The sequence below is a fragment of the Morone saxatilis genome, unplaced genomic scaffold, assembly GCF_004916995.1.
Source record: "Morone saxatilis isolate NCDOM2014 unplaced genomic scaffold, NCSU_SB_2.0 Contig8, whole genome shotgun sequence".
Taxonomy (NCBI): Eukaryota; Metazoa; Chordata; class Actinopteri; family Moronidae; genus Morone; species Morone saxatilis.
In genome coordinates this window covers 11,180,448-11,190,067 of record NW_023340257.1, presented here as the reverse complement: position 1 = coordinate 11,190,067, position 9,620 = coordinate 11,180,448, and the positions used below count along the sequence as shown (strand labels likewise).

Below are 9,620 nucleotides of genomic sequence, written 5' to 3'. Positions count from 1 at the left end.
AGTCTGCAGATATTAACTTACCCATATTACACAACGTAATTAAAAACTAATTAAACTAAATAAAAACTAATGAAACAATCCTAAACTATCCCAAAATGAAAGCTCACCTTCTTGTTTTGCCACTTACACTCAGGATGCTGGAATTCAGACACAGCTGATGACCAGTTCATCATCATCATAGTTTATAATAATGCATCGCAGATGATCCTAAGATCTGTCCCGTTGTTAACAGACTCCAGTCCAGAGCAGGTCATACATCTCAGTAATAAACCAGTTGAATAGTTGAGTAACATCAGGCTTTATGATCAAAGAAAGTTTTGATAATATCCACACTTCTGTCCATATTCCCTCTTTGTTACTAATTCATTGTCTCTCTCTTTTTCTGCTTTGAGCCTGCAACTTTTTTTGAATCAATTAATGGTTTTGATAATGGCTGCTTTTAGCGGGTGCTGCACCCCTATTCTCCGTGTCCGTCACAGAATCCTGCGCCATACGTCGCTGCAGGGGGTAGCCAGGAAACAGATACATCCCTCAGTAAAGAGCGGTACATCCAGTCCGCATACTTTACATGTTCAATAAAGCCAAAGCGAGTAGAGTTAGAGTTGTAACGCAGAATGCACTGTACGCTGGGATTACTCTGCTGTCATTCATATTGTCTTGTTTTTACTTGTGTCACAGTCGGCGGGGCTCAGGCCTGGGCAAGCGCGGGGCAGCCGACGCTCGCCGACAGGAGAAAATGGCCGACTCTGACAACAACCAGGATGGGGCCAACTCGTCAGCCGCTCGCACTGATGAGGCATCACAAGGGGCTTCAGGTACCTATCATGCCACTACTGTTGATTCTGGTTGGACAGTAGAACATCTGTCCTTAGTATATGCCGTTAAATCTATGGAAAATCAAGAATTTTTCACTAAATTGATATGGTAATTAAACCTCTTCAAGTCCACAGAGGTTTTTAGTCTTGAGAAACTGATTTCTTCCTTTACTCTTTAACTTCCTATGAATATCAATTTAATTCTGTTTGTCTCTAGCTTCAAGCTCAGTTGCTGGAGCAGTGGGCATGACCACCTCTGGAGAGAGTGAGTCTGATGACTCTGAAATGGGAAGGCTTCAAGGTATGTTTATCCCCTCAGTTTGTCCAGTCGATATCTGTTAAAATTCACCATTTGTAGACTTGAGTCACTATATTATGGGGCAAAAATGAATGTATACGTAGCCCTTATTTTTATATCTTTAAATATAAAGACTTAATAAACAGTTCTCAGTTTTACCTTTTTTTTTTACGTTTCTTTCTAAATCCTGTTTGTGTCCTTACAGCCCTGCTGGAGGCCAGAGGTCTCCCCCCACATCTTTTTGGGCCCCTGGGGCCCCGCATGTCGCAGCTGTTTCACAGGACCATTGGCAGTGGAGCCAGTGAGAACAACCTTCCTAACCTTACTGCAGTGCTCTTTGCATTTGGTAAGCTCTAAATAACTGAAAATGTCCCTCTTTCCAGGCTCCAAGGCTCAGCAGCTACTACAAGGCCTGCAGGCCACAGGTGACGAGTCTCAGCAGCTCCAAGCTGCTATTGAGATGTGCCAGCTGCTGGTGATGGGCAATGAGGAAACACTTGGTGGATTCCCTGTCAAGAGTGTGGTGCCCGCTTTGGTATGTCTTACTTTGTGTGGTCATTCACCTCTCCTTTATACTTGGTCCTGTATGTTTTACAGCTGCCTCACCAGCATAGTAATTTGCTTATTTGAGTTGCCACAAATCTGATTCTGTATTAATACCGTCAACTGTCTTTCACAGATTACACTGTTACAAATGGAGCATAACTTTGATATTGTGAGTATTATAATATTTTTTATTGCTGTAAATAAAGTTGTCTTTTGTTTATTCAGTCATTTTTGTAACGTTCCTGACATTTTTGCATGCTTTTTGATTTTTTTGCACACAGATGAATCATGCCTCTCGTGCACTCACATATATGATGGAGGCACTCCCTCGATCCTCTGCTGTGGTGGTCGATGCTATTCCTGTCTTCCTGGAGAAGGTAAGACACTGCGCACGCTATCTTTCCCTAATTACTCATTAATTCTCAATGGTGGCCTTTTGATGTGCTAATGCCTTGTTCCACCTTCTTGTCTACAGCTTCAGGTGATCCAGTTCATTGACGTAGCAGAGCAGGCCCTGACAGCCTTGGAGATGTTGTCAAGGCGACATAGCAAAGCCATTTTGCAGGCTGTAAGTGTTGCACTTTTGGTCATGCCCTGAAATCACCCTGTGTCTGTTAGACACCACAGTGATGTTATGGTTTCATCCCTCACAGGGTGGGCTCGCCGACTGTCTCCTCTACCTGGAGTTCTTTAGCATCAATGCTCAGAGGAATGCCTTGGCCATTGCAGCCAACTGCTGCCAGAGCATTACTCCTGATGAGTTTCACTTTGTTGCTGATTCTCTTCCACTGTTGACTCAGAGACTCACACACCAGGTATGTTTTCCTATGTCATGCAACGATCAACTATAAAATGCAACATTGTCACAGCAGGAGTTTGGCTCAAGTAATAATTTTCCTCTTCAAATTCTTCGAAATTAAACTGATTATAAACACATGGCTAAAACAAAAAAAAACAAGAAAACAAGTTCATTTTATTAAAACAGTGCTCAGTCATCCTAGCTTGCTAAATGTTGATGTTAAAAGTGGTTTTCCAACACCCAGCATCTTAAATACATTGGCTTTGTCAGGCTGTCTCGTTTGACTTCTTTTAAATGCATTAAAGTGTTTTCAAATTAAATCCAGATTAATGTGAAAAAATTAGAGGTGTGCACGATTAGTCACCCGTCTCTCCCGTCAGTTACACGTCGGTAATCTCACGAGTCAACACCAGAAATGCCAGTTGGTTAAACTAATTGTTGGCTAATTTATTATAACATTTATTGTACTGGTTGTTTATACTGGTAACTTGCGTCTCTATGCCACTAGCCGGGCCTGCAGCACCTAGTCATAACATTTGGTTACTGTGGTCTGCTTTGGGATTCTACCAGCCGATTTAACTCTGTACCATTTAACCTCACACAACAAAACTGCTAGAGGTGGCAGTTCAGGGGAAAGAGGACGGTGGTAATGTGTGTTGAAAAGAAAAGTGTGGCAAATTACAGTGACAGTATATGCTGGCGTAATGCTGCACCCTGAAAGCTGTAACACTATCCTCTGTAACTTCTCATCATGCTGATGCCATGTTATCTTCGTCATGTCGTTCACCAAGTGAATCCATCCAGCGGTAGGAAACAATAGAAAATAAAAACTCAAATGGCATCATGTATCAGGTTGTACCATAACGATCAGCCATGAGATCGATGTCTGTCTTTGTCTTACAACACAAGCAGTGTCTTCATTTTCTTTCTAGTCATTCATTTAACCGGCAGAAAGTTGTTGCCAACTACTTGTTTCAGTAGTATCGTGCAAACTGTTCATTTACTGTCATTTAAATGTGATAATGTAACAAACTGCCCCCGTGTCAAATGTGTGTAACAGGATATACTGCAGTAAATAACAGAGTAACTTGTGAAGCCTGGCTGTGTGCGTGCGCGTGTTTTTATAGTCTTTAAATTGTGCTTAATTTTGACTGTTTTCTCAGCGTTTAATTAGTTTTAGACTAGTCTAAAATAAAAATGTTGTTAAATCGACCGCAAAATTAGTCGCCAGGAACATCCCTAGTAAAATTATCCTATTGCGATTATTTAGACAGATATTGCAAAAAGATTCACAATCAGTGGGGATGATCATTTTTGCATCACAAATAATATCATGATGATGTGAATTGTTTTGTGGTCTGTACCAAACATGTTTTCTGAAATCTGGAGGACAAGATTTATCCAAAAATTACATCTATGGGTGCCCGGTTAGCTCAGTCGGTATAGCTGGCGACCCATGTAAGGAGTTGCTGCAGCGGCCCAGGGTTCGAATCCGACCTGCGGCCCTTTGCTGCGTGTAATCCCCCTCTCTGCCTCCCTTTCCTGTCTCTCTTCAGCTGTCTCTATCGAATAAAGACAATAAAAGGACAAAAAATTAACTTAAAAAACAAACATCTATTGTACTTGGCCACATTGCAAATCTAATAATATTTTGATTAAATGTGCAACCCTTTGCTTTAGCATAGCTTATTACATAATACAGATAATGTCAGGACCTTCTCTGTTATTAGACAGCTGTTTGAGTATTAAATGATCAAGGGTAATAAATGCACCCTGCTAACCATGACAGATGTTAACTCGTGACCCTCTGTCAAATCCCTGTCATATTTCCGCAGGAGTCTTGCAACAGAAATGTAAGAAATGGCAGCACCTGTATTGTATGCTCCTATAAATAATGACAGAAAAAATACACAAAGGTGATAAGCTAGATCAGGGGTTTACTTTAGGATGAGAGCCAAAACTGAAAAAGATATGTGGAAAAAATATCTTAATTCATCACTATTACTGTAAACATGATTTTAAACTGGAGAAGTCCAGCTGTTTAGAGAAGTTGTCATTATTTTTTTAGTGTTAATCATTAGAAAATGTGACAGGAACTATATCAGTAGTAGCCCAGTAGCTGTTGCTTGTTCACCCATCATGCACCATTAAAGGCCACATTAGTATTACTTGGGTTGAGTTTGTAGAAGTTGTCTAAGGGCTCCCTAATGCTACAGTTGCATAGCAGTAGTGGCTTGCAGCATGTTATTGATGTGGAAACATATTGCCTAAGTTTTGTAGGCACGAACATGTAGTTGTTCCAGCAGTTGTGTAAACATGTCTGCTCTGAGTTGTCTGTTTTATCCTCCTCTGTATCATAACTTGCATACACTGCTTTATATAGTAGTCATTTCTTTCAGTGTAACTTGTAAAGATGAAAAATAATTGTAAAGATGAACTAATGGTTATATTCATTTCACTCTTTCAGGATAAAAAATCCGTTGAAAGCACTTGTCTCTGTTTTGCCAGACTGGTGGACAACTTTCAACATGAAGAGGTTTGTACTTCTTGGGTCGTAATTCTTTTAAGACTTAACGCCATGTTTGCTGTTTGTGTTGTTTTCCATTTCTGAATTATCTCCCCCACTTGCCATCCAGCTCCCCAGCTAATGTGCATGTATGTGTCTGTGATTAAACCAACAGAACCTGCTGCAGGAGGTTGCATCACGGGACCTGTTGACCAATATTCAGCAGCTGCTAGTAGTGACCCCTCCTGTGCTTAGCTCGGGGATGTTTATCATGGTTGTGCGCATGCTTTCCCTTATGTGCTCTAACTGCCCCTGCCTGGCAGTCCAACTTTTGAAACAGAGTGAGTAACCCATACACAAACACACACACACCAATGGGTCACACACACCCTTGCCACTCATGTATGACTTGCTTCTTTCATTACTGCATATGCCATATACTTTCATACTGTATGTACTCACTGTACAGATGTTGTTATACTTGCTAAATGGAATACTTACAAGTCGATTTAAGCTGATAACTTTGTGAATGGGGTTTTGTTTCTTCAAAATATGTAGGGGTACAGTGGCAAAGGATACAGTTTTCATTCCGTGTCTCAAATTTTGAATCAAGGGCACAGTGGCCTGGGACCAAAGGGGTTTTTAATGTTGACATTTATAATGTAGAATAAGTGCTATTGGAACACTATCTTATTTGAATATATGTAAACTAATATACCTCCTGCTTTGAAGTTGCATTCCTCATTTTATTTGTAAATGTAAGTGTTTATGCGGTCTCTGTTTATTTACCACACAGCTAACAGATGTGACAGTACAAAATCTAGCTAGTAGCTGGCTAACAACGCCCGACAGCTGTGTGTATCTGTGTTTTCAGGTGTGCACATACTATCCCTTAGATAAGATAAAGCTCGCCTCACATTTTCAACTTGATCAGACAAATCACTGCTTTAATTTTCACCACCTAGTGGTTCTTAAGTGATCTCACCTTAGGACCCACATTTTCATCCCTGCATTCAGGGAGAGTGCTGTTAGATCTGACTGCCTTGGCACTTCTGCACAAATCAATACGTAAACAACCACTGCCAGGATTGGCTTTATACACACATTGATCTGTGTGTGTGTGTGTGTGTGTGTTCAGATTGAGCCTGTGACCCACCAGTTCAGAATGCATTATCTAAACGGACTTCATGTCTCTCCACTTCAACCCATGTTTTTGACTGCCTCTGAGCAGAAGTGAAGGAATATTATGTTTTTAGGATGCAGCTAACTACAGAAATGTCTTTGTGTTACTTTTTCTTAACAGACATTGCAGAAACTCTGCGTTTCCTCTTGTGTGGTGCATCAAATGGCAGCTGCCAGGAGCAGATTGAACTGGTACCTCGGAGCCCCCAGGAGCTCTATGAACTGACCTCCCTCATATGGTAACATCTATTTACCTGCCTTCTGTTCAGTATTGTGCCAGTGTTGTTTAAGATCACGCTGGGAAAAAAAAAATGGGATTTGGGGGTGCTAATGCTGTAAATTATTATACTTTAAAATAAATAAATTATACTTATATATTTATAACTTATACAATTAGAAAGTTTTAATAGCTGGCTTCTTGGAAGTTTGTAAAATGTTCTTATATTGTCCTCTGCACAATTTACAGGAACTTCTATTAAATATACTCTGCCACAGTGACATGGGGCCTTCAACAGTGACACAAATGTTACATATTTTCTCAGACCTTGATACTGATTATATATGTGATACATATAATAGTTTTGCTTGTCAGTTGATGACATTTGTAATTTGAGTAAAAATTGTTTTAAAGAAGGAATCAAATCCTTTTTACTTGACGACAGCAGGACCTTTGTAGTTTTCTGAAATTGACATTCTTCTTACAGTGAGCTGATGCCCTGCCTGCCTAGAGAGGGCATCTTTGCAGTTGATGTAATGCTGAAGAAGGGCAGTGCCCAGACAACAGAGGGAGCAATCTGGCAGTGGAGGGATGACCGGGGACTATGGCATCCTTATAACCGCATTGACAGCCGCATCATTGAGGTATAAATCTATTCTGTATGTTTAAAACCTCTATATGTAGATAGTATAGATATGTATTTTGTGATGTTGCATCACAATACATAAATCAGTGTTGGAATATTAGAATTAATTCTGGTCAGTCACCTCTGCTGCAGTACAAGATAACCATTTGAAGGATGAATAATGGATTGAATCTTTTAAAATGTTGCATTCGATTGACAACATTCAGTCTATTCAGTGTGTGTCAGCATCTCTCAATACACACAATTCATATTCATATGTATTATCTTGCCCTGCAGACAGCCCATCAGAACGGGGAGGATGAGATCAGCTTGTCAACCCTGGGTCGTGTGTACACAATTGACTTCAACTCTATGCAGCAGATCAATGAAGACACAGGAACAGCACGCGGTATCCAGAGGAAACCAAATCCTCTTGCCAACCCCAATACAGGTAATACAGGCCTTTTTAGCAAATTACAAAGATCTGTGTTAAGATAACAGCATATTGTATTTTATCTTGAAATAAAAAAGGAACCATTGCAATATGATTGGGGAAATAAAGCTGCTCGTTTGCTGTCTGTCTCCAGGAAGCCACCAGGAAGTACGTCGAGAAGATGCGCGAGCCCAGTTGATGAAGGAGGACCCTGAGCTGGCAAAACGCTTCATCAAAACTCTGTTTGGAGTCTTGTATGAGGTGTACAGCTCATCGGCTGGCCCTGCCGTCAGACACAAGTGCCTTAGAGCCATCCTCAGGATCATCTACTTTGCTGATGCAGAGCTGTTGAAGGATGTGCTGAGGAACCATGCTGTGTCCAGGTAACTACTACTTTTAACATTGACATTAAAGCAGGATTGGAAGGTTGTCTCAAAGGAGATTAATATGGATGCACTGATTGCGAAATACTTTGCCGGTACCAATGTTTAAAATAACTTATTTTTTCCGATTGCCAATATGGATGTTTTTTGTTGGCATTTATTTGCCCTTTTGTGCCGGGAAATAAAGAAATCTACAAAGATAAGCCAGCTATGACTAGTTAGAAATGTGAGACGAAGAGGTTAACAGCCACTCACTGTGTGTCTTGCTGCATGGAGCACATTTGCTTGCCAGTGCTGGAAAGTGGAAGTGATTGTTCCTCTAATATCCAAGTTGGAAAATGACCAGCACAACATTTAGCCAGCGCAAAATTGATGGGACACAAAAGATAAACATGGGTATCTGTAAAAAATCAGTGCATACTAAGAGGTCAATGGCTTCTTTTAAAAAAAAACAATTTCAAAGACACCAGGGAATTAATGCTGACAGTGCTAGAGTTAAATGTAATTTGACTTTATTTTCTTTTTTTTTATTTCTACAGTCACATTGCCTCCATGCTATCCAGCCAGGACCTGAAGATTGTAGTGGGCTCTCTACAGATGGCTGAGATCCTCATGCAGAAGCTGCCTGATGTCTTCAGTGTCTATTTCAGAAGAGAAGGTAGTGTATAATCCCATGGAAAACTGCATTGCTCGTCTGTAACGAGAACAAATTTTGCTTACAAGTCCATGGGTAATCGTTTCCTTCAGTTTGTAAATGTTTAGTTTTGGCAGTAAAAATGCATTGCTGCCAGTGTTTTCCTTTTTACAGTGCGTTATTCTTTGCATTGCTGGCATTTTACATTGATCCACAGTCCTCACCCAGATCCAAGTGACCTAACTGTCAAGAAGTGGCAGTGTATTGGGCTGTTTTTAGACAACCTGTAATGCCTCTGTTTCTCTTTTCTCTTCCAGGTGTGATGCACCAGGTGAAGAACCTGTCAGAGTCTGAGAGCTTTCTGGTCACTAGTCCTCCGAAGGCTTGCCCTAGTGGTACTGCCAGTCTGTGTACTAACACCATCAGCACTGCATCCACCACAACTGCTAATAATGCAACTCCTGATCTAGGCTCACCCAGCTTCCAGCACAGCATGGATGACTCACTGGACCTCAGCCCACAGGGGTGAGTATGTGGCCATGTGTGGCTTTGGTTTGGCTGTTTACAATTATTTTAAAAATAAATGTCTTGCACAGGCCCAAATTCAGTGTCACACTGGAAACTAAGCTCATAAACACAAATTGCTGTTGTGCTAAACCAACAGCTGGAGCTAATTTTGTTATCTGACAACTAGCTCTACATTTGGAAACTTAAAATCTTTGCATATGAGTTAGTATTTGTGTGTTTACTTAGTAATTCATGTCTGCTACGGTTTATGAATGTATTTTAATGTATGTATGTCAGTTATTTTAATGAATGGGCAAACGTGTTTTTTTTTCTTTACTCCCAAGAGCATTTTATTAATTATGTACTTTATTTATTTTCTCCTGTTCAAGGCGGTTAAGTGATGTCCTAAAGAGGAAACGGCTACCTAAAAGAGGGCCAAGAAGGCCAAAATATTCTCCCCCAAGAGATGACGATAAAGTAGACAATCAGGGTAAGTTGCAGTGTGTAACTGTGTATGTGATGTCGCCACTAGACACACTGACACATAAATATGACAATATAGGACCGCTTTTTATCCAAAACACATCTGAAAATGGTCAAATCTGAAGATGATTGCTATCACTGTATACATTTTGTGTAACTGAGTAACTATATGGATATTTATTAGTCAGCTAA

General features: G+C 40.4%; 1 protein-coding gene across 7 annotated transcripts in view; it reads left to right on the top strand.

Moving 5' to 3' along the window:
• Nucleotides 1–9,620, top strand: part of trip12 (thyroid hormone receptor interactor 12) — a 25,202-nt gene that overhangs the window by 7,948 nt on the left and 7,634 nt on the right. For all 7 annotated transcript variants that reach the window (XM_035679732.1, XM_035679733.1, XM_035679728.1 and 4 more), the window contains 17 exons: nt 679–815; nt 1,033–1,116; nt 1,319–1,414; nt 1,497–1,648; nt 1,793–1,828; nt 1,941–2,036; nt 2,135–2,227; nt 2,313–2,474; nt 4,926–4,994; nt 5,140–5,305; nt 6,268–6,385; nt 6,851–7,007; nt 7,286–7,439; nt 7,576–7,804; nt 8,344–8,462; nt 8,756–8,963; nt 9,335–9,435. In XM_035679732.1, coding sequence (XP_035535625.1) covers nt 679–815; nt 1,033–1,116; nt 1,319–1,414; nt 1,497–1,648; nt 1,793–1,828; nt 1,941–2,036; nt 2,135–2,227; nt 2,313–2,474; nt 4,926–4,994; nt 5,140–5,305; nt 6,268–6,385; nt 6,851–7,007; nt 7,286–7,439; nt 7,576–7,804; nt 8,344–8,462; nt 8,756–8,963; nt 9,335–9,435 — 2,177 coding nt within the window. The remainder of the gene's footprint in view (nt 1–678; nt 816–1,032; nt 1,117–1,318; nt 1,415–1,496; nt 1,649–1,792; nt 1,829–1,940; nt 2,037–2,134; nt 2,228–2,312; nt 2,475–4,925; nt 4,995–5,139; nt 5,306–6,267; nt 6,386–6,850; nt 7,008–7,285; nt 7,440–7,575; nt 7,805–8,343; nt 8,463–8,755; nt 8,964–9,334; nt 9,436–9,620) is intronic.